The 26,073-nt window shown below is 41.3% G+C and overlaps 1 gene segment (V, D, J or C); it reads right to left on the bottom strand.

Annotated features, from left to right (window-relative positions):
* Nucleotides 1-3,779: 3,779 nt before the first annotated feature.
* LOC148136828 (Ig heavy chain C region-like) lies at nt 3,780-26,073 on the bottom strand. The segment is given in 7 exon segments: nt 3,780-4,192; nt 4,666-4,974; nt 6,943-7,254; nt 13,795-14,100; nt 24,289-24,329; nt 25,535-25,853; nt 25,981-26,073. Coding segments are annotated over 7 exon segments (1,728 nt in total).

Below are 26,073 nucleotides of genomic sequence, written 5' to 3' on the forward strand. Positions count from 1 at the left end.
TTATAAGCTTCTGGTGGAGCCTATAAAATTATCATTAGGTGACCCGAGGCCGTGACCCTTGGTGCATAAGCGGAAATGTTCTCTAATCATTCTGTCTCTGGAGTGTTCCATCAGGCATATCGTGTGAAAGATGTATTTACATTAGTGGGCTGCATGGTAGCGCAGCAATAAACTAAATGACTGGATGAAACACAACCAAACAGAACAAGTGAAAGTATTTGGCTGGGAAAGGAGGAGGATGTGGGAAAATGTATTATTACTGACTGGCCTTGAAGAAAGAATTAAGCAAACTCAAGGTTAGTGCATATTCAAACGAGATTTATTAACCATTTCAGAAAGCATTTTTATCCAGAAGTTGATGTAAAAGCTAACAGAAGTGAATATAATGGCTGGATGCCACATTGAGACGAGAACACATGCGCTGTGAGCTGGGAATTGTCTGTACTTCAGTAACAGTCACAAGAAAGGGAATACAAAGGCTCATCAGAAAGGGTAGGCAACCATTCTTAGTAAGGAACAAATAAAAACAAAACAAATGGGCTTCAAACAACTGGGAAGCTAAAAATTCTCCAACCACAACCATCTCAATGATATCAAAGTAAAAAGGAAAATCCATCAATAATTGTCTCAGTTACACGCTGACAAACTGAAGTAATCTCAGAAGTAATGTTAGAGTCAGCAACCCCAGGACAGATTGGAGATTGGGAATTCAGACCTTGATAAGCAGATCAGGAAAATCATAGGGGTCCACAACTCATTCACTTAACCTGGAAAAGAGAGAGAAAGCAATGACGCAGATATTTATGATCAGGGACTTTCAGATATAATGTTTATTCAATGGCACACTTAGAGATTTCACAAAACATATTGAGCTGCTTGGCGTGAGAAAGATGTGATTATTCTCACCTACACCAGAGTGACGGCAGCGCTGTAGAAAATACTCAGGAAGAACAAGGTGATGAACGTGGAAGTTGTCCAGATGTTGCTGTTATCATCCTCATAGTCTTCAATCCAAGTGCGATCTATTGAATCTGTGAATATAAAGTGAGAGAACGCATTTAGATTGTATATTGATCCAGATCGATCTATCTGCATCCAAGTCATGTAATTTGAGAGCATTACATCTTCATAAAGCAGTCAGGTATTTCTCAAGTGTGACTCTTATCTGTATCTATTAGTACGTTATTGACTCTCAGCAAGAAATTACAAATACTACCTGCATATGTTCTTTCTTCATTGTCCATGTCAGAACTTTTTAAATTATTTTTCTTTTCATCTATTATTTAAGGATATTATTATTTGAGGAATGCTTATTACGAATGATGATTTTAATTATATCATTATATTTTAAATATAGGCTGTGACAGCACTATAGTTGAAAATTGTGGCCATCACTGAATAAAAGTTCAAATGTGATTCTCATCTTTTGTATTGGTGACCAATTGCTTGGCAAATCATGAATATAAGTGACATCACAATCAGGACATTGCTTCATATTTTAGTTTGTAGGATCTGTATATTTAGGAATACGTTTTTGTACGTGTGTCCCTTAATTTATTTGATCTACTGCTTGGTGTGTTTGTTTTCCCTTTAATGTTTGTGTATGTGGTTATAAGAGTCTCTTACTTCACTCTAGCCCATGTTGGAGTCTGTGCATGAATAAACATATTCCTGTTCCTTTACTGCTGGTGTGCTCATGTGTTTGTGCACCTAATATTTTGTCTTTTCACAGTGTGTAAGCATCATCATGCTAATATGCCACTTCGTTGCTGCCTATGCTTATCTTGTAATGTCTTTGTGAGTGTTCACTTTTCATTAGTGCTATCTAAAATGTATGCTTATGTGTCTGTTTCAGATCCTACATACTCTGGGTTATTTTCATGTTTATGCTGAATAAATGTTAGCATGCAATGTTATGTTTTGATGGATGTTTATATTTATATGATGATAATTGCTTGTGTGGCAATCTTTCCCAAACCATCTCCTGATAAGCTTGTTTGTGCTATTGTTTGTGGATGCTTGCTGATCCTTGTGCCCATTATCCTTTTTGAATGAACGCCCCTCTATTTGTTCATCTATGCACTTGTGTGTCTGCATGTGAGACTCTGAATTAGTGTGTGCGTGTGATATTGTATACATGCTGATCAATGTGGTTTAAAAATAACTAATTAAGCTGCTTCTGTCATCGTATGTTTGTGATTCTGAAAATGGGAAAGTAATGATATTAATGTTTATCTCTGTGCACGTACGTGCCTGTGTGAGTTGACATGTGGGAGGACATTTTTCGGAATTTGTATCTGTGAGTTCATGTGTGTATGTCTGTACGCATTGTGCTGTATGAATGTATATGTATTCATGCCCATTTGTGTGTTACCGTGTGTCGATGTTTCTCATGGTTATATGTGAGTCCTCCTGTTCATTTGTGCAAATGATTTTCTTTTGGTGTATGTGAGTTTTTGTATGAGCTTAGGTGAGTGTTCAAGTACCACTTGCATGTGTGGCTCTGTGCGAGTATGCGTGTGTGACATCTTATCTATATGCACATTTGAGTGTGCACATAAATATGTGTCTTTAGGTGAGAGCCCGTATATGTGTCATTGCGTGTGTATTTGCGATCATCTCTCTGCATCTGTTCTTATATCAGACTGTAATTTTCATTATTCTAATTTATTGTTCTAATTTTAATGCATTGCCCATAATTAGATTTGACCTTGGTGTTGCAGGAAACGTTTCCCATCGTCGTGCAGAGATAAGCGTTTTATGAGCAACTCTTCTGTTGCAGTAATAGAACTTCTGTCTATGAGAGAAAAGGCGTGAGTTCAAATCCCCACTGCCCCAGAGATAACATTTCTGAATATGTTTATTAGAAAATATCTACTTGGGTTCTGTATGTGAAACAAAATGATATCAGGTATTCGAATACCAGAATTGATCCCATGTGCTCCAGAAAACTGAGACAAAACTATGGAATTCAAACTGGGACGATGCAAACACCAGTTTCGGATTATGGGAATCAATGTTAATCATTTGTTAACAGAGCCAAGCGTGTCTAACATGCTTCAAAGGTATTGTTTTGCATGGAAATGTTAAATCTTTGGACAGTAAGCAAGAAGCTGACTGTCCCTGTTAGCAACTGGGTTACATTACTGAGGACATCTACCATGAAAACTCTGCACAGGGAGCAAGAGGACAGACCATTCATTGCTCCCCTCCCTCTGCTCCACAACAACTTAACTGTTGATTCTCTTTGGTGTGAAAGTGAAGATACATTCTGTCAACTCATGCGCTGGCGCAAGATCCCTGGCAGTTCCCCAGAAACAAAGGTTACATTCAAACTGTTCTGCACTCTTTACGATTCGTATGTTCCAATCAAATTTAATTTTAAAATGTCTTAAATTTACATTTCCAATTGGTGCAATTTGGCAGTTTAAAACTGACATGAATTTTGTAAGAATGTCAAATGGGGGGAATCAAAAACATCAAGTTCAAAACTCGTGCCCTACCCTTGACATAAAATGGACATTGTCAGATTTTGACACAGAGGGATTTAGGATGGATAAGGTACTTGGTGGAATCCTGCAATGAGTGAGCTTTACTCTGTCTCTGACCCAGGGTGCATCTGAGCAGGGAACATTAACTGCACAAGACACTCGTCCTAGACCTGTTAATAATCCACTTTAACTACACAGATGGAATGTAAGTCAAAGTGAGAAACAACTAATTCAGTATTTAACTCACAGCTGGAGGAAAAGAAACACTTCATTACTTCCGTTCAACTATTAAATGCAACTTTGAGATTTTTATTGACATGAATTAACAGTGTCCATCAGTGCAAGTGAAATGTTTACGAAACTCGGTTTACCGCTGGATTTATCGACTGTTCTGTTGATGATCTTCAATGGAATCGCTTCATGTCCCACCACACAGGAGTAAGAAGCACCGCTGGCCCACTCCTCCGCTGTAATGGATAACAGGCTGTAGATGAAGAAGGAGGTGTTGTCGCTCTCCGCCATCACCTCGGTGTTCTTGTCGTTACTGGGATTCACCGGCTTGTCATTGATTGTCCACTTAACGAAGATCTCTCGGGGGGAGAAACCTCTCACTAAACAGGTGAGGGAGAGAAACCTCTGAGCGGAGATTTCTTCTGTTGGTGGCAGGAGGACCGACACTGATGGCTCCAGCGGATTAATCACTGCAGAATATTGGAGACAAATATAAACTCAACCAAAACATCCTGAACCAATATCACAATTTCAGTAAATATTAAGATAAGCCATTTTTAATTTGGGATTTATTCACTTTCGTTTTCTAAAGGAGCAGTATGGTTCAGTCTGCTCCTTTAGAAAACATTCTGTTCAGTAAAAAAAGTAAAGTTTCATGTGAAAGTTGCCTCCATGTTTCCAGCTCACAACAAGGGCATTCTGCCCAATTGTCATTGCTGATGGTGACGTCACGGCCCAGGCTTCTTCCCATTATATCTGACTTAATCAGAATACAATATCCTTTGGTCCATCTTCTTCTTAATCAGCTACTTAGCTACCCTGCCTTCAGATGCATCATTAATGCCCCCAATGGTGTTTGTTCATTCCCAATCAAAGCCTGCCATTGATGTAACTGGATCTGGATTACACATGGGATCCTTTGTGTTTTAATCTCACCGCCCACCTTTCTCCTTGTGGATGGAGTCTCTTAGCGGAGTCGGCAGATTCTGATGGTACACCACACATTCAAAAGTAACGCCACTCAGCCAGGCTTCAGTAGAAATGTCTAATTTGCTGATCACGCTGTCGGGATTATGTCCATGCTGCTCAGCAATCTCTGATTTCAGAGGCTTCTTTTCTTGTTTCCAGGTCACGTTGACTCCAGAAGGAAGATTGGACACAACGCAGGTTAACGTCACCGTCGCCTCCAGTAAGACTTGTTCTACTGGCGGTGGGAGGATTTTAACGGTGTTAGGGTGGCACTCGGTATCTTCTATGAAACAAAAATCAAAGTCAATGAAAAATGCCCCTTTATGATATAAACTCCCAATCTTCAGATTACTTCTTCACAGGGTGAAGACACCACCTTCAAAATGGCAACTCCAACTATTGCTGAAACGATGCTTACTATTGTTGATGTATTTTGATCTGTGAAACATTTGTGATTACCTATGCCATACCCTGTGTAAGTATTCCGAAAGAACACTGGCTTTGTAACAAGCGAAACCTGTGAAAAAAGTAAAATCATCAAAGATACCATTATGTAACCCATGGAATGACCATTCTTTCGGAGTTTGTCTCTCACTTCAGACCATCTATTGATACTTGTGACAAGAGTAATCTGAATATAATGAGTCCATTTCCATGTTCATAACCCTTAGGTGCAAGTGCTGCTGGTCACGTTGAATGCTAAATCACATCCCAAATTTTGGACAAATTATAATAAATAATAATTATTCTCTTTGCAGAGTTCTAAAGTGTTACAGGAGCGGTGAACAGCCATGGCAATACTGTTCATTATATTTAACGTGATCAAAAATACTTTGCGTTATTGGTGTGATGTCATTCTCGAATTTATGTCATTGTTACTCGTGGGCTGTGTTTCGAGTAGATCTGAAAACAAGACATTGAGTACAGCATTGGATATCGAGAAGGACACCCATCTCCTTAAGTCTTTCCCTCTATTCAGTTAGTTCATAACTGGTCTGTACTTTCACTTTATTTACCAAGCTGCATTTTTTAATTTCTTCATAGAGCAGGGGAGAAAAAAAACAAACAAAAGCGTCTTAAATTAATCTACAAACGCGATGGAAATGTACACTAATTTTATAGACACCCACTACTCACCGTGTAAACATCGCCACCCCAAACCAGGCTAAATCAGTATGTTTCGAGTTCCTAGTTCATTCATCCCTATTGTAGCATTCTTAGCAGAATTTGTTCTCCTGCCGCATCCACTCATTACAGAGAGCATCTTAAAGCAGCTCAGTGAGATCACGTTTATCCCAGTTCATCAAATGTGATACCCACTTGGTCTGTGGTCTGATCCCATAAATGAAGTTAAAGAGCTCAGTATCAGATAAAAATTGATGTCGTACAATGTGCAAAGCCAACAGGTCATTCCTGAGCATGGAATGAAGCATTGAACGCATATTGATTTATTTTCAAGTAAGGGTCACTGCATATTTTAACCACGTCATTTTGAGACCCCAACATCATAAGATAGAGGATCAGAATAAGGCTGTTCGGCCAATTCAGAGTTTAGATCAGAATGATGCTGGAAAAGCACAGCAGGTCAGGCAGCATCCGATGAGCAGGAAAATCGATGTTTCGGTCTAAAGCCATTCTCCTACCTTCTCCCCGTACTAAACAAGAGCCGATCTCTTTCTGGCTTGAGTACACACAATGGCCTGGCCTCCAATGCCCTCTGCAGCAACAAGTTCCACAGACTCATCACCCTCTGGGTGAAGAAATTCCTCCCCATCTCAGTTCTATAGGGTGCAACTTTGACTTGGAGACTGTGCCCTTGGGTCCTAGTCTCGCCTACCAGTCAAAACATCTATACCACGTTCACTCGACCTCAGTCTCTCAGTATTTTCTATGTTTTAATCATATATCTATCCAATATCCCCCTCCACCCCCAAACTTATCCTTTGTAGCGGCTATTAGGCAAGGATTCAGCACTGTGAATGCCTCTCCCAGCATGGTCAGGCAACAAACTATTTAAAAAAGCTCACTGTCTATATATCTATCTTCAACAGAGAGGAAACATGCTTTTCTGACTTGCCAAAATGTTGAATTATAAGCAATGCTAATGTAATACTCAAACTGAAATGAGATCCGTGGCATGTTGGGAAATGTGAAGCTGTACTGTGCTGTTTACTACGCCTGATAAATTCGTGTGTTTGATTCACATCAGAGTTCAGAATGATTTGTAGCTCTCTCAGTATGTGTCTCTTACCCTGGAGTGCGGTGATGTTTTTACTTTGAATGTTCTCTCCATGAGTGACCTGGCAGGTATAAACCGCGCTGTTGAACCATTCACCATAAGGGACCATCAGCCGACTCGTCACCGAGAAGTTCCCGTTCGCCTCACACACGGGAGACGTGAAGAAGCCAGAATCCAAGGGTCGGCCATTTTTCAACCAACTCACGGTGATTGACTTCGGACGGAACTCGATGATTGAACAGACGACGGTTGCAAACTTGCTGCTTGCGATTTCTTCACTGGAGCTCACAGTTAGGAGAAGGGTTGGTGGGAGAATATCTGGACCTTAAGGAAACACATCGCATACATTATCCGACGAATTTCATAACAAAGAAATCAGTTCTCATATATCATGGTTTCTTGTGGTTCATGGATACAAGAATCATAATTGTGCAGAGTGCTGGAGAAGCTGGGATCCACACAGAAAGATAAGCAGGACAAATGTGAAAGGCTAAACTTAGAGGACACAGCAAGGGAGTCAAGGAGGCACAGAAACAACAGGCCGGTAACATCAGAAGAAAGATAGCAACGTTGGATGGTATTCGTTTTAATGACAGAGTATGATGAACAAGGCAGACGAATTACTGGCATAAATGAAGAAATGATGCTGTTGCTATCACGGAGACATATTGAGAGCCTGGCAGGAGTGGCTATTCAATATTCCAGGATTTAGTGCCTTCAGGCGAGACAGGGAAAGATGGAAAATGATGGGGGCGGGGGTGAGCGGTACAGAATGTTGCGTCTGTCGCAATTCTGACAAGAGTATTTTAGGCTGTAAAGAGAAATGAAATCATGGATACCTCCTCGAACAAATGCAAATGGACAGTACTTCAAAACCAAAACACAGCAAACATAACTACTGGGAGAGCACGATAGACTTTACTATAGGTCCAAAAGACCAAGTGCAAATACATGGGCAAATTTCAGAGAAATGTAAATTAAATAGAGGAATGAGAAAAGAGGTTTTTAACTTCCTCAGCATAGGCTTGGATATTCATTTTGTCAAAAATTTAGAGGGAGCACAATTCTGAAAATGCCCCCAGGAGAATATTTGAACAAAGTATGTGTTTAATACAGAGAATTTTAATCCAGACCTTGCAATAGAGTGGTGAATCTGAACTTAACTTTAGGGAATGAAGTCGACCCAGTGGGTAAAACATCAATGGTGGAGCACTTTGCAGACAGTGATGGTAAATCAGTTGGATTTCAGATTGTACTGCAAAGGAATAGAAATTGGCCCAAAGTTCTGAAAAGGGGAAGGACAATTTTAGTTAGATCAGGTAATGACTTGACCAGAGTGGACTGGAAGCTGACACTTATCGGTAAATCTGGGTCAGAGCAGTGTGACACATTTAAGAAAGAGATAGAAAGAGATAGGCGGTTTTGTGGGAACGAGAGAGACTCACGTTTGGTATGTTGCCTCCCAGGTGCAAGGGTACGTGATGTCTCTGATCGTGTTTTCCGGGTCCTGGAGGGGGAGGGGGAGCAACCCGAAGTCGTGGTCCACATTGGCACCAACGACATAGGTAGGAGGAGTGCTGAGGATGTTAGACAGGCTTTCAGGGAGCTAGGTTGGAAGCTTGGAGTTAGAACAAACAGAGTTGTTGTCTCTGGTTTGTTACCCGTGCCACGTGATAGAGATTCGAGGAATAGGGAGAGAGAACAATTAAATGCGTGGCTTCAGGGATGGTGCAGGAGGGAGGGGTTCCAGTTTTTGGATAACTGGGGTTCTTTCTGGGGACGGTGGGACCTCTATAAACAGGATGGTCTACACCTGAACCTGAGGGGAACCAGTATCCTTGGGGGGAGGTTTGCTAGTGCTCTTGGGGGGGGTTTAAACTAACTCGGCAGGGGCATGGGAACCCAGATTGTAGCTTCAGGGTGCAGGGCCTGGAGTGTAGGGAGGTGAGGAACATGGCATCAATTTCCAAGGAGGGTGCCTGTAAACAGGGAAGTGGCTTGAAGTGTGTATACTTCAATGCAAGAAGTATACGAAATAAGGTAGGTGAACTTGCAGCGTTGGTTGGTACCTGGGACTTCGATGTTGTGGCTATTACGGAGACATGGCTAGAACAGGGACAGGATTGGCTGTTGCAGGTTCCGGGATTTAAATGTTTTAGTAGGTTTAGAGGTGGGGGTAAAAGAGGGGGAGGTGTGGCATTGCTTGTCAAAGATAGTATTACAGTGGTGGAAAGGACGATGGATGAGGACTTGCCATCTGAGGTAGTTTGGGCTGAGGTTAGGAATAGGAAAGGTGAGGTCACCCTGTTAGGAGTCTTTTACAGGCCTCCTAATAGTCCTAGAATCATTGAAGAAAGGATTGGGAAGGTGATTCAGGAGATGAGTGACAGTAATAGGGTGGTTGTTATGGGGGACTTTAACTTTCCTGATATTGATTGGGAAAGCTATAGCTCAAGTTCGTTAGATGGGTCAGTGTTTGTTCAATATGTGCAGGAGAGTTTCCTGACACAATATGTAGACAGGCCAACAAGAGGTGAGGCCATACTGGATTTGGTTCTGGGTAACGAACCAGGCCAGGTGTTAGAATTAGAGGTAGGTGAGCACTTTGGGGATAGTGACCATAATTCGGTGATTTTTACACTCGTGATGGAGAGGGATAAGTGTGTACTACAGGGCAAGAATTATAGCTGGGGTAAGGGAAATTATGATGCGGTGAGGCATGACTTAGGATGTGTGGCTTGGAAAAGTAGACTCCAAGGCAAGAGTGTAAATGATATGTGGAACTTGTTCAAGGGGCAACTATTGAGTGTCCTTGATAATTATGTACCTGTCAGGCAGGTAGGAAAGGGTCGTGCGAGGGAGCCGTGGTTTAATAAGGAATTGGAATCCCTTGTTAAATGGAAGAGGGCGGCCTATCTCAAGATGAGACGTGAAGGTTCAATTGGGGCGATTGAGAGTTATAGGGTAGCCGGGAAGGACCTGAAGAGAGAGCTAAAAGCAGCAAGGAGGGGACATGAAAGGTCCTTAGTAGATAGGATTAGGGAAAACCCTAAGGCTTTCTATAGGTATGTTAGGAATAAAAGAATGACTAGGGTAGGAATAGGTCCAGTCAAGGATAGTAGGGGGAAGTTGCGTGTGGAGGCGGAAGAGATTGGGGAGACACTGAATGAATACTTTTCTTCAGTATTCACTCAGGAACAGGGCATTGTTGTCGATGAGAATACTGAGGCATAAATAAGTAGAATGGATGGCTTTGAGGTATGTAGAGAAGAGGTGTTGGAAATCCTGGAAAAGGTGAAAATAGATAAGTCCCCTGGGCCTGATGGCATTTATCCTAGGATTCTCTGGGAAGCAGGGGAGGAGATTGCAGAGCCATTGGCCTTGATTTTTATGTCCTCTTTGTCTACAGGAGTAGTCCCAGAAGACTGGAGGATAGCAAATGTGGTTCCCTTGTTCAAAAAGGGGAGTAGGGATAGCCCTAGTAACTATAGGCCGGTGAGTCTCACTTCTGTTGTGGGCAAAGTCTTAGAGAGAATTGTAAGGGATAGGATTTATGCACATCTAGATAGGAATAATGTGATCAAGGATAGTCAGCATGGTTTTGTGAAGGGCAAGTCGTGCCTCACAAACCTTATTGAATTCTTTGAAAAGGTGACGAAGGAGGTTGATGAGGGGAAAGCGGTAGATGTGGTATATATGGATTTTAGTAAGGCGTTTGATAAGGTTCCCCATGGTAGGCTACTGCAGAAAATACGGAGATATGGCATTGAGGGTGAGTTGGAGGTTTGGATTAGGAATTGGCTGGATGGAAGAAGACAGAGGGTAGTAGTTGATGGCAAAGTTTCTTCATGGAGTGCCGTCACTAGCGGTGTTCCGCAAGGATCTGTTTTGGGACCATTGCTGTTTGTCATTTTTATAAATGACCTGGAAGAGGGGTTAGAAGGTTGGGTGAGCAAGTTTGCGGATGACACGAAAGTCGGAGGAGTTGTTGACAGTGAGGAAGCATGTGGCAGGTTACAGCAGGATATAGAGAAGCTGCAGAGCTGGGCAGAAAGGTGGCAGATGGAATTCAATGTAGCTAAGTGCGAGGTGATTCACTTTGGGAAGAATAACAAAAAGATGGGGTACTGGGCTAATGGTCGGATACTTGGTAGTGTGGATGAGCAGAGGGATCTTGGTGTCCATGTACACAGATCTCTGAAAGTTGCCACCCAGGTAAATAGTGCGGTGAGGAAGGCATATGGCGTACTGGCTTTTATTGGTAGAGGAATTGAGTTCCGGAGTCCTGAGGTCATGATGCAGTTGTATAAGACTCTGGTACGGCCGCATCTGGAATATTGTGTGCAGTTTTGGTCGCCATACTATAGGAAGGATGTGGAGGCACTGGAACGGGTGCAGAGGAGGTTTACCAGGATGTTGCCTGGTATGGAAGGAAAATCGTATGAGGAAAGACTGAGGCACTTGGGGCTGTTTTCACTAGAGAAAAGAAGGTTTAGGGGTGACTTGATTGAGGTGTACAAGATGATTAGGGGGTTAGATAGGGTCGACAGTATGAACCTTTTCCCGCGTATTGAGTCGGGTATTACAAGGGGGCATAGCTTTAAATTAAGGGGGGGTAGATCTTGGACTGATGTTAGGGGTAGGTTCTTCACTCAGCGAGTCGTTAGTTCATGGAATGCCCTGCCAGTAACAGTGGTGGACTCTCCCTCTTTATGGGCATTTAAGAGGGCATTGGATAGGTATATGGAGGATAGTGGGTTAGTGTAGTTTAGGTGGGCTTGGATCGGCGCAACATCGAGGGCCCAAGGGCCTGTACTGCGCTGTATTCTTCTATGTTCTATGTTCTATGTTCTAAAAATCACAGGGTGGTCATTCCCCAGGAAGCCACTGCGTGGGACCAAGAATGCAGCGGGCTCTGGACACCAAAGGGCATGGAGGGTGAGATAAAGAGAAACAAGGGAGGCTTCAGGTCTATACTGAAATCTCAAATCAATAGAAATTAGTATGGAGTACAGAACGTGCAAGGGGGAGTTTAAAAGACAAAGGAATTAGAAGAGCAAAAGGGACCATGAGAAAATAATAGCAGTCATAATAAAGGAAAATATTTTTAAAAGTTACAGGCTCATTCATAATAAAAGAATTATTTGGGAATCAGTAATGCCCATTAAGTGTTATTATTGGAGTGAAGTCGGAGGATTAGGTTGTGGTCAAAACGAATGTGTTGTGTCAGTGTTCACTAGTAAGAGGGACAATGTGGGGACCGAAATCATGGAGGAGTGTTGTGATGTAGTTTTCAGAAATTAGGACACATGACGTGAAAAGTGGTTGAATGAAAAGTGGTTATATTTCCAGGGCAGATGAAAAGTATACCAAGCGGTTGAGCGATGCAAAGGATGAAATAGTTGGGTCGCTGACAATAATTTAGAATTCCTGTCTGGCCACAGCAGTTGTGCCAAGTGAGTGTGGATCAGCCAACATTGCACTGTTATGCAGGACGAAGGAAGGGATAAATAATGAAACCACAGATCTATCAAGCTCGTCTCAGTGGTAAGGAAACTATTGAGTAGTGAAATTAGTTTTCATTTGGAAGATAAATCTACAATTTTCAGCAAGGTTTTATTGAGAGGAAGTCATGTGTAACAATTTGATAGTAGTTTTCAGATAGATAACTCGATGTCCAGATGATAGCAATAATCAGAGCCAATGGGATCCAAGGTAATTTGACAGATTGGATCTAGAACTGGCTGAGTGGTGGGAGCAGGGGATAATAGTCATCGGGTGTCTGCGTGACTGGAAATCTATGTCTCCTGGTGTTCTGTAGGGATTGGTGTTGATTTCTTTGCTATTTCTCTTCCATACCAATGATTGAGACTCAAATTTAGGAGGATTAACCAGTGAATTCACAGATGAAATGAAAACTGTCATGTTGGTAAGTCATGAGCATAATGGCTTTAGATTGCAAGAGGATGTAAAAGGGTTGGTTGTATGTGAAGAGAAAAGTTGCAAATGGAAATTATTCTGGATAAATGTAAGGTGATGTAATTCGGCAGAAGAATCTGTGAGGTATGACGTTTTGAATGGTGGAACCCTGGAAAGGCCTGAGGATCTTTGGTGCATGTACCCACCGATCCCCTACAGTACTGTGTTGTCTGGATAAAGAGGCTAAGAAAGTGGGAGGATATTTGCTTTTATTAGCCTAGACATTGACAATGAAGAGTGGTGAGACGATACTGGAACTTAATAAAACACTGGTTAGGCCATACTGAAGCGTTGTGTGCATATTATCGAAGGAATGTGATTACACTGAAGGCAGTATTGATGAGATTTGCCAGGATCGTGCCTGGGTTGGAGAGTTTTAGTTATGAAACTAGATTAGATAGACAGGGGTTTTCCTTGGAGCAGAGGAGAATTAGGGAGAAGATTATCATGATGTCTAGAATTATTTTAGGCATAGACAGGGTAAACTGGATGAAACCTTTCCCCTTGATGGAGAGATCAATACCTCAGGGGCACAGGGTGAAGGTAAGGCCAGGAGGTTCCAAGTGGACCTCAGGGGAAAACAAAATCAAATAGAGGGTGGTGTTAGCCTGGAGCTCAGCACATATAAGTCATGTAGAGACTGAGCCCCTCATAATAAGTATGAAGTATCCTTGCAAGGGCAAGTCACACAAGGCAATGGATCATGTGCTGGCACATGAGACTGGAATAGTTAGGTGGCTGTTATTGATAGGTGGCTGTTATTGGATGGATAAAAGGGCCTTTTTCCTGTGCTGTATAAGGTGATTCTGTGAAAATGGTTATAAATAATGCCTTGTTCATATTAATCCCAGATGCTCTGTTTATCTCAGTTCCCACAACACGTACCTGGACATGGAATTTCTTTGCTCTTGTGTGACCCGCTGTGTTGAACCTCACAGGAGATTTTGCTGGGGCAATCTACCGCTGACTCGGGCAGGGTTAACTGGCTGCTCAGGGTGTAGGTTCCCTTCTTGTTTCTCACTGATGGGTAAGTCTTCAATCCATTCTTGATTAGCTCCCCACCTTTCTTCCAGGTTACCTTGGTGACGTCAGGGGAATAGTCCATCGCCAAACAACCAAAGATCACAGAACCGGTGTTGTGCTCCTGACAGGAGGAGACCAGGCCATAAAGCGTGGGGAGCGATGGTGTCTCTACAATAGAATGACCAATTGAGCATGTTAATTTCTGTTAATTTGACCTTATCAGTTACTCAAATGTATCCTCAGCTGTAAACGTTTACCAGTATGCTCCCGCTAAGTCTACAGCATAACTGGAGTTTGTTTTTGGTTCCTACCAGTTGCTGATCATGATCATTGGTTCCCTCTTTAGAAACATGCCCTCGACCTTGACCGTTACCGCATAATTTAGGAAGAAGAACATCGTGATCCCACCCCAGTAACTGTTTGAAGATCTCACCAACTGACACTTTCACTGGATTGCTGTGAAGAGCAGTGAAGTTTCACAAAATACAAAACAAGGAAATGCAGATACATCGAAATTCTACAGTGTGTGCAAACAGGCCATTTGGCCCAACAAGTCCACACCCACCCTCTGAAAAGTAACGCATCCAGACCCATTCCCCTATCCTATTATGCTACAGTTAACCCTGACTAATGCACCTAACCTCCCAATCACTGAACACAACATTTGCAATTCCCCCAGCTTGCACATCGTTGGACTGTGGGAGGAAACGCACACAGACATGGGGAGAAAGTGCCAACTCCACACAGACAGTTACCCGAGGCTGGAATGGAACCCGAGTCCCTAGCACTGTGAGGCAGCAGCGCTAACCACGGAACCAGCGTGCTGCTCCACTAGGTACCGTGCTGCTGGGAATACCCAACAGCTGGCAGTAACCCCGGTGAGAAATCAGAGTGAATCATAGAACATAGAACATTACAGCGCAATACAGACCCTTCGGCCCTCGACGTTGCGCTGCCCTGTCATATTAATCTGAAGCCTATCCCACCTACACTATTCCATGTACATCCATATGCCTGTCCAATGACGACTTAAATGTACATAAACTTGGTGAATCTACTACCGTTGCAGGCAAAGCATTCCATACCCTTACTACTCAATGAGTAAAGAAACTACCTCTGACATCTGTCTTATACCTATCTCCCCTCACTTTAAAGTTGTGTCCCCTCGTGTTTGCCGTCCCCATACTTGGAAATCAGGCCCAGTGAGCCTTCCTCACTTATCAATGCAAGGCAGAATGTTCTCTCTGGGAGGGAGGTCACTGCAGCAGCAGCACAGGCAGGAGCTGAGCACTGGGACTAGGAGGATGGCTGTCATGGCTGAACTCATGCCAATTGTCTGGAAGTTGAAACATCTAATTTACAATTATCTGAATTCTGGAGGCCTCTGAGAAATGGAGGACCATTAAGGTTCAGAGACTTTGGAGTATTACAGCTGAGTATTTACGTAAATATGATTTGAGAAATGAACAAGTAATCTTTAACATTAATAACGATCAAACTGACACGCAGTTCACCACCAAACCTCATCTTTCAGACTAACCACTGCACTTACTCTGTCTAGACCGAAATTTCCACTCACATTGACAAACCCTACCCTGCTAGACATCCATTCATGCCCGGAACACACAACCCCTATCAAACGAAACACATCCAAGGCAATCCATATTGGTAGTGCAGCTGAGCAGAGAGATCTCGGTGTCCATGTACTTGGATCCCTAAAAGTTGCCAGCCAGTTTGATAGAGTTGTTAAGAAGGCATATTTTGTGTTGGCATTCATCGATAGAGGGACTGAGTTTCAGAACCACGAGGTTAGGCTGCAGCTGTACAAAACTCTGGTGTGGCCGCACTTGGGAGTATTGTGTACTGTTCTGGTCACCACATTATAGAGGGAATGTGGAAGCTTTGGAAGAGTTCAGAGGAGGTTTGCCAGGATGTTGTTTGGTATGGCGGGAAGGTTTAATGAGGAAAGGATGAGGGTCTTCAGGCTGTTTTTGTTTGAGAGAAGAAGGTTGAGAGGTTACTTAATTGAGGCATAAAAGATAAACAGAGGGTGGACAGTGAAAGTCTTTTTCCTTGAATAGTGATGGCTAGCAGGAGAGGACATAGATGACAGGTGTCAGAGGTTGTTTCTTTACTCAGAGAGTACGAGGGGCATGGAGCGCACTGCCTGCAACAATAGTACACTCGCCAACTTTAAGGGCATCTAAAAGGTCATTGGATAAACATATGGATGAAAATGGAATAGTGTAGGATAGATAGGCTTCAGATTGGTTCCACAGGTCAGCACAACATTGAGGTCTGAAGGGCCTGTACTGCACCGTAATGTTCTATATTCTATATTGCAGATGGACATATGATCTCAATTCCTTTCACTCATTTACACTCCTGCCGCCCTGCACTGGCCCATAGTGAATCTGGCCCTGACTGGACCTGACACCATCATTTTCACAACCTCTGACAAAAGCCCACTACCCAAGACATGACCTCAGCCCTTGATCACTGACCTCTCATCTTACCCAAGTCAACCTGTGCACATTGCATCCCAGCTCCTTTCACATCTGTGCTTTACCACCTACCATTTTGCCAGACTCCGAGCTTTGCATTTTGACAACACGTCCACCTGTCACTTCATTACAGTGACCTTCCACCCCCGAAACATCCTGGCACACTGCCCACCTCTACACGAACCAGCCTGGCATCCTGCCCACCTCTCCATAAACCAGCCTGGCAAAGACAGACCTCCTGCATTTCAGCTCAAACTACCCCTCACCTACCAAGCACAATTCGACCAAATTATCCTGTGACCATTACCATTTACCCGATGCCACCTTGCCAGACAGAGTGCATGGAAGCTTACCCAGCAGCCAGCCAACACCTCACAGCCTATCAGCCCAAACTCTCCCACATGCCCAATCTAGCCCCTCACTTGCTCACCACCTTCCAACTATGAGCCTACTCCACCATAAAGTCAGTGAGTCATAAAGTCGTACAGCACAGAAACAGTTCCTTTGTTCCAGCTCATCCATGCTCACCAGAGTTCCCAAATTAAACTAATTCCACTTGCCTGCCTTTGTCCCATATCAATCCAGACCTATACAGTTCCTATAGCTGGTCAAATGTCTTCTAAATGTTGGACCTATCTCTACATTTACCACTTCCTCTGGCAGTTCATTCCAATGTTTTGGACAGTTACAACATGAAGCCCTAATTCCTGCACTCAATGCTCTGACCATTGAAGGTAAATATGCCAAACACCTTCAACACACTAGCTACTTGAGACAACACTTTCAAGAATCTATGAGTCTGAACCCTCAGGGTTCTCAGTGTTCAACATCACTACCCAGTGCCCTAACATTAACTCTGTAAGACTCTATGAGTCTGGACCTTCAGGGTCCTGTGTTGAATATCACTATCCAGTGCTCTTCCATTAACTCTAAGTTGTGACCTGATTTGTCTTCTCAAAAAGCAACACGTCGTATTCATTTAACTTAAACTCCATCTGCCACTCCTCAGCCCATTGGCCCAGCTGATCAAGATCTCATTGTAAGTTTAGATGACTTTCACTGCCAATTATACCACCAATGTTGGCGTTACGTGCAAACAGACAAACCATGCCCCATTCAATGTCTTCATGGCTTTCAACCAATATTGCAGCCCGTTTCCCTTTCTCCCACATATCCGTAGCATTTTTTTAAGGATTGAAGGAATCTATCTCCTTATTGAAATCATTTGATGTTTTATCCTCAATCAATTTCTGTAGTGGAGAATTCCAAAGGTTCACCATTCTTTTGCTGAACAGAAAACAATCAGGTTCAATGTTATCAGTGTGTTGGGAAGACTGGTGAGCAGCAAGATTAATGATGATCCCATGAATGGAATAGCATTCTAGAGGGGCCGAGATACCTTCTTCAGCTTCCATTTTGCATGCTGATATGTCCCTTCGGCAGCATGTTCCAAAATTGTGATCCTTGAGGATAAGGGCGCACATGCTTGTAAATGCTTCTCCTGAAAGCTCTCCTCCAAATCAGACTTCAACTTGACTCTCACCTAGTTCCCTGCCCGTTTCCTCTTCCTCAATCACAGCCATGGGGCTCACTTCCTAACAGCGCTGTGAATGTGTTAATACCACACAAACTTCAGCAAGTCAAATAGGCTGAGGACAACTGGTTTCTCAAGGATATAAAAAGTTTGACACTTCCACCTGTCTAGACACCTGTCTAGAGATTCAAACAACCGCTGGAAGAATTGAAAATTAGGTTTGTGTCTACACAAGATGACATGGTTTCCTTTTGTGTGATTTGACTGTGTTTTCACTGAATGAACAGAGCTATTTCTTAATCATACAATAGGAATGAAGCTTCCCTCATTTTTAGCAAGGCAATCACACATTATATTTCTTTATTCCAGGGAAGTACAGTGTTAAATTAAAGAAATATGATGATTGGGATGTTTCAATTGGAAATTGTCAGAGATTTAAAGTTTACTTTCCTGAGCAATTAATTCCAGCCTCATTGTGTCACAGTACTCACAGGAATGTCTTTCAGAAATGGTGTCTCCCTTTGTTATGGGCAGTCGAATCAGTAAATCTGGGATAGTATTTTGCTTGTTAATCAAAGCTGTTGAAGAGTTTTAGCCAAAGGGAGACCTGTGGATTTAACTCACAGATGCACCATGATCTAAGTAAGTGATGGAACAGCTCGAGGGGCTGAGTGCCCTCCTCTTGCTCCTACCTTCCTATAATTGTGTCATTCATTAAGCTAGCACTGGCTGTGAATATTTTTTAATAAAATATTTCAACAAATTAATTGTTTCACATGCTTTAAAAAAAAATACTTCTGTTGATTATTTGGAACGGGATCATTGACATTCTCTATTTGAGTTATCAAAAGAACTTCCACCCACTTACAGCAGCCACTGCACTCTGGAGTGTGTTGTTACTTCATAATAGTTTCTTGTGAAACTACAGCTCGAGATCAGGGCGCTCAAATTCAATGATTCTTTGATATTTAATATCTCTGAACATTCGCAATTTGTTCAAATGTATCTTTTCTCTGAAGAACGTGTTTAATCGAACAGAACTTTTTTCAATGAAACAACAAACTTTAAATGCTTGAAAACCAAAATGAAAGACAGAAATTTCTGAAGAAACTCAGCAGGTCTAGCAGCTCCTGTGGAGAGAAGGCAAGGTTAACCTTTCGCACACAGAGACCTGCTCTTCAGCAAATTGTTTTCATGTTTTTGGCACAAGAGCTCTCACCTGTTGAGATAAACAGTGATTACATTGGCTTGACTCCTGTTGAAAAATGAATTCTTAGCAGAGGTACTGGATGGTCTGAGATAGCAATTGACGACCAACTGAAAAGCTATCACCATCTGCTGCAAGTGTTGGATTCAGCAGAACCCCCATCGTACTGAACAATCACATTCAGCTAAAGCACTGGTTTAATATAAGGTAATACGGCCTAAGCATAATCTCATCAAATATGCTTCGAAAATGATTCATTCTGGATTAGTTATAAATGATATTGTTAGAGCAGCAAGTCAAAAGCTGGGATTTCTTTGAGCACTTCCTCCATTAACCCCATCTAGTAATGCCCAAAAGCTTGTGAACAAATATTGATCTGGAAAAAGCTGCTAACCACCAAAATTCTGTTTAATATCTAAGAGACACAAGTCAGGATAGCGATTGAATAGATTTCACTGGCCTGTGTGAGTGGAATTCCAACAAACACCCAAACATGTCAATCTGTTTTCTTGCACTGAAGTAACCTGATAAGAGATGTGTTACATACCTCTCTAACAGGTTGTAAGTGAACACAGGCCGCCTGGCACAGAATCAGGGACCCTACTACAACTTCACAACACAATGAGCTCGACACGATCACGGAGAACACAGCCCACCTCTTTTGACAGTACATCAACCATGTTAGTTATTAACACCTTCCATGAACCAGGGATTGTTCCAGAATGTTTGTACAATGAAAGTAACATTTCAACATTTACCAAGAATGCTTTGACAGCAGCTTCAAATTGTTCAAACTCTATGGGACCTACAGAGGAATAAAACTAGGAATTGCATTGCCATCAAATCACTGTCACTGGATTCCAACCTCGAACTCCCTTCCTCTTTCCCCTGTGAATGTTGCTGCACCAGACGGTCTACTTAGTTTGAAAAAGATTAAAATGTTTTGAAGTGTAATATGACCTTTGCCAGTGACATTAAAAGCTGATAATAGGTTTTCAAATAATAAGATGCAAAAAAATTCTGATTCTACATTGTGACACGAAACATGTCCTGCATAACTGAGGCACAAAGAAAATATACAGCATATTTCCCTCTGCCTCGCTCAATCAAATATCTCTTGTTGCCAACAACCAATTTCAAAACTCTTGCTAACTGCCTTTTGTTCCTGAAACGTTTGTTCTGATTGGAACAACTTAGTCAGGGCTCTCAATTCTGAGGCACATAATTGAATATTGTAATTCTGGCAGATAAAAGTGGTTTTGAAGCGCGAGATGAAATTGAACTGTCTGAGATTCAGGTATCCGAACTGGACAATTTGCAAATGGTCAGGACCGTTGACAAGTTAGACAGAGATAGCACTGAAACAAACTGTACAACAGAGTTAATCCTAGAGGATACATTGCTCAACTCCTCACGTCAAATATATTCACTGTAATTGAACATTCATCAGAGAAACTAACTGGTGGATTAATGTGAACGAGAATGTGTTCACAATAACATAAATAACCACTGAGTTAATAAACTTAATAAGTATTTAACAAAATTATTCAGGTGGGAAATATCGCCAATTAAAGCACAGGTCCGGAGGAAATGGATTAATCTCTAAATTATTTTTACAATTTCTTAAAACGTTCTGTGAACTGTGGAGATTTTGCATGCACTGCATAAAGTCAATACTGAATTCCAGTGTGGAAAGCATTTCTGTTGAAGGTATTAGGGCAAGGTCATTTTCTTGTTAACTGCTTTTAATGAACGAAAATGTTTAAAAATGTATGAATTGAAAACACGCTTCTGTCTGGAGTTGCCCGCTTTAGCGGATGTCTAAGTAAATGTGGGCACTGCTGCCTCACAGATCCTGGTACCCAGGCTCGGTTCCCGACTCGGGTGGCTGTCTATGTGAAGTTTACACAATCTCCCCTGTGTCTGTGTGGGTTTCCTCCCACAATCCAAAGATGTGCATGTCAGGTGAACTGGTCATTGTATATCGTCCATAGTGTTATGTGCATTAGTCAGGGGTAAATATAGGGTAGGGGAATGGGTCTGGGTGGGTTCCTATTCAGAGGGTCGGTGTGGACTTGTTGGGCCAAATGGCCCGATACATACTGCAGGAAATCTAATCTAAATGATTGTCACACTTAACTAATGTGAGCAGATTCCTTCCGATCGCTACATTGCAATAAATCGGTCAAGTATATTTATTAAAATAAATATTACTCTATTTTAAGTGTCTGAATAAACAATGTGCTCTGTTATCCTCTAGTTCATGTCTTGTGCAAATTTGTGAACTCTGCATCCGTCTGAACACACCGATGTAAAATGAACTCTCTGGGTTTTCAGCAAGCACTCCCATGGTTTTAAGAGTAGAGTTCCTACAGTATAGAAACAGGCCATTTGGCCCAACAATTCCACACTGACCCTCTGGACAGTAAGTAGCCCACCCAGACCCATTCCCCCTAATTTATATTTACCCCTGACTAATGCACCCTAACCTACACATCCCTGAAAACTGTGTGCAATTTAGCACAGCCAATCACCTGACCTGCAAACCTTTTGGACTGTGGTAGGAAACCAGAACGCCCGAAGGAAACCCACGCAGACACAGGGAGAATGTGCTAACTCCACACAGGCAGTCACCCGAGGGTGGGATCGAATTTGGGACCCTGGCACTGGGAGGCAGCAGTGCCAACCACTGAGACACCAAGCTGCCCTGCGAGGTCATGAGTGGATTATTTTAATTAATTCGAAATTTGGCCTTGGTCACATAATTCACGATAGCAGTTGTTTCCAAAAGAATGACTCTTCAGTTGATATTGTGTTGTACAATGTAACTATTTATTTAAAATGCACAGATTGGGAACACCTAAAGCACTGTGCAGATTAAATAATTCAGTTAATGGTTTATTTTTATCCTGTAAATCCAGTTTAATCAGGGACATAACAATTAATTAACTCAAGTTACGTGTGAAACTGATCAAAGCAGTGAAATTGACCTGTTCTTCATAGAATGGAGCAGAATTTCCAAATGGTTTTTGTCAATGATCTTTTCCAGCCAGAAAAATATGTATGTAGTGTACAGCGGAATTGAAAGGTGTTTCTTGATTAATTATAACACAGTCATGGCATTTTTGCTCAAGAGCAAGAACTATTAGAACATTAGACTTTTCAAGTTCTATTTATATTTCTCTATGACTTGTAAACTGTTTAAAGACAGACATTGTGATTGAACTAGATAGTGGAGTTCTGAATGTGGATTGTAAAGCATGGATTAGATTAATCCTTAATTATTACTTTTAAGTAAAAATGGCACCCGAAGGTGTCTGTTTTCCCTTCATTTCTAAAACCTTTGCGATTTGCCTTTCACTTAATAATAGGCTTTATGAAATTTAAACTCGCATGCTGATTGCATTGAATGAGGAACCTGGAGCGGTTAACATTGCAAAAAAAAATGTAGAAACCAGAAACTGTTTGCCAAATATAACACATTTAATGTTACCCAAGCACAGTCCCTCCTCAACAGGTCAATGATCACCAGATCACAACACGGTGTGTTTGCAGCAGAACTAGCTCTGCAAACATTTTCAACAGAACCAAGAACATGATGTAACCTCAAATAAAAAAAACCCAGATTGAAGTCTAACAAAGCTGCTCAGAATCTAGCAAACTAATGATTAAATTGAATAGAAATAACAAGTCATAACAGCAACCTTGTTTGTGAGGGGACTTAACACTTAAAGCTGTAACGTTTCTGGCAACAGTTCAATTTATTTCCAAACTGTACACCCTTCTGGATCGTGACAATCTTGTGCAGCGCACAGTAGAGCGGTTGAAGGCATATATTGATTAATCACTTCATTGTCAAAACAAAATTATTGAATGGACAAATATTACCACATTATAAGTTTAAGTTTGTTTCAATTACATAATCTGATCAATTCTGCAGTTTCAGATTTTAGTCCCAAATTTTATTTTGAATGAGGCTACTCAAAACAAAATTCAGTTAGTTTACAATTAGAACTGAGGTTTTTTTTTTAAGTCAATGCATTCAAAACTCGTTTTTTTTTCATTTCTCACACTTCGGGGTTTCTGCCTTCAGTTGTTTTTCAGACCGTTACAAATGGATGTCATGTTTTCAATCAAGCAGAGAAAAATGTGTCATATAAGTTTAACAAATGCAGAAATGATTCATGAAATACCAAAGAACTTCACAAATATTGGTAATGAAAACTAATCCAGAGAGTCAATCTCCTCACCAGAAAGAAAATATCGATTATAGAAAGCATGAAAATGCTGATCAATTTCACAAACTGAATAAGATCCAATCAACTCAATTCAACAGAATCAAGGAAAATAAAATCAGAATCCAATCAACTAAAAACAACAGATTTGAATGAAACATAATCAGAATCCAAACAATTCAATTCAACAGAATCAAATAAAACAATTTCAAAAGCCAATCAACACAATTCAACAAAACTAAGTAAAAACAAAGTCAGAATCCAATCAACACATTTCAAAACGAATCAACTAAAACAAAGCCAAAATCCAATCAACTAAATTCAACAGAATCAAGTAAAACAAACTCAGAATCTAATCAACAGAATGCAATATAGCACTGCAAGAAAATTTTATGACAGTTTCTAACCTGCTTGTCATCAACAAAATTAACAAAATAAATGAGAAAATATAATCAGGGTAAGAACATACATTCAAGAAGTGAATAATGATATTTTGGCATATTTTAATCATGTTTAGTAATATCTCCAACATCTTTGAATTCTTAGCGTTTGTTGTTGATAATAAAACTCACAATCAGGATGTCACTGACATTGAACATTATTTGTAGCTGACTGATTAAGAGACATTAGGTGTTTCAAGTAACCCAGCCACACAGAATGCCCATCTGATCAAAAAGAGATACACCGAGTAACTGACTCCATCATCCCCATTGTAACTATTTGCTGAGCCTTAACTGAAGTCTATAATCAGTCTGAACAAAAATCAATCCGAACCAAACCAAACTCAGCACAGAATCTGAATTTCATTTAATTCAGAAATTAGTCACATGAATAGAAAGTTTTTAAAAAGTCACTAAGAAAGTTTAAGGGTCTTACCTGAAGTCACTGTCACCATGGTCCCTTGGCCCCTGTATTCAAGATAGTCACAGTGTTACATTCTCTGGACTGGGTCACACAATAACTAGCTCTGCATAAAACAAATCAAAAATCTACCATCATTTTAAATTTTCAGAACCACAGGCAAAATAAAGTCACGATAAATCTTCATCACATAATTGCGCTAGTGAATTCTGATCATTCTTGATAAATTTTAATACTGTTTTATACTTCACAGAGTAACACATGAGCTGATTCTCAAAATCCCCAACTGGTGTATCGAAAATTACCCAACACTTTTACAAATTAAATAGTGATACTGGCATTAAACCGCACAGAACTAATACTGCAAGTTAAGACGGTTTGTAGAAGTTAACACTGACTAATTTCAAACAATGGAGGCTGAATAGGTTTTTGTCTTGATCATAATTGTTGTGTCACCCCAGTTATATGACTGTGAGACACGTTGTGTCAAATACTATGACAGACTGTAAACTGTAAAATGCAGAGAATTTCTTCACTTCCTAGAAAGCAGTGATTCAGACACCTCTAAAAATGATTTGGTGCATTATTCCAGCTTTTACGATCCATTGTATTTTGAAAGCTTGGAATACTTTTCCAGATTTGGTCTGCATTTAACTTGACAATCAACACGCAGAAGGTAGAAAAAAATTATACATTTTTACAAACTAGCACTACTGGATTGCGTTTAAATCGCACCTCCCATTATTTCTCGCTCCTTCCATGGTAGAAATCACCAATTTGAGATAAACACTTGTTAGTAGTTTTTGTATGAGGATGTCGCTGTGCACAACACTGTGGCCCACTGAAGTATCACAATGATGTAGACCAGTACGCTCATTCTCTGTTCTTTACTCCAGGTCTCAGTTTTCATAAAAGAGCCATTTAGTACTGATCATGTTTAGAATGAATGCCATAGTTGACATAACAATTAGCAGTGATTTCCTGGGTTGTCAGATATATTAAAACTAACATTTTGTCCGAGCATTTAATTGATGGAAGTGTTAGCAGTACATATGACATGCCCAAAACATTGTCCCATTGTGTCACCAGTTTGCTAGTTTAAATGGTACATTTCCTCTTTGATAGTTTTGTAAGAGGCAGCCTGAGGTCTGCTTCAGATTGCAGTTGGTATAATTGCATTTAAAACTCGTACTGACCGTCAGTTTATGATGGAATTGACAAAATGTTCCCTCGAGCTGTTTTTGAACGGGTCCAGTCCTGGTTCCTCTCGCTGTGGTATCTTGCACAGTAATAGATGGCGGTGTCTTCGATCTTCAGGTTCCCCATGTCCAACGCGAAAATGTTGTTTGAATTGTCTTTGGACGCAGTAAATCGACCCTTAATCGCTGGTGCATAGTTACTGCTGGATGAACTATAGTACCAAAGCAGCCACTCCAGACCCTGTCCGGGAACCTGTCGGACCCAGTTCATGTAGCTGCTGCTAAGATCGAACCCGCTGGTTTTACAGGTCAGTTTCAGGCTGCCTGCGGGACGGCCAGTCTCTGCCTCTGGCTGGGTCAAAACAACCTCCGACTGGACACCTTTAAAAAGAAAACAAATAAACCATGAGCATTAATGTTAGTGAAATGATGGCTGAGTCTTTTACATTCCTGTGGTAGACTAACATTGAGACAGTCGCAAAGAGAGACTTGAACACAAAACACTCACATGATAAGAAAGTCAGTAACAAACTGAGAAAAATTGTCGACACAACCATTCTGATAACTTGTGGGAAACGGTTCTGTCAAGATCTTTCTAAAC

The sequence above is a fragment of the Chiloscyllium plagiosum genome, unplaced genomic scaffold (assembly GCF_037043375.1).
Source record: "Chiloscyllium plagiosum isolate Xiang-an unplaced genomic scaffold, Cpla_swu_hap1 HiC_scaffold_45, whole genome shotgun sequence".
In the NCBI taxonomy this organism is placed as follows: Eukaryota; Metazoa; Chordata; class Chondrichthyes; order Orectolobiformes; family Hemiscylliidae; genus Chiloscyllium; species Chiloscyllium plagiosum.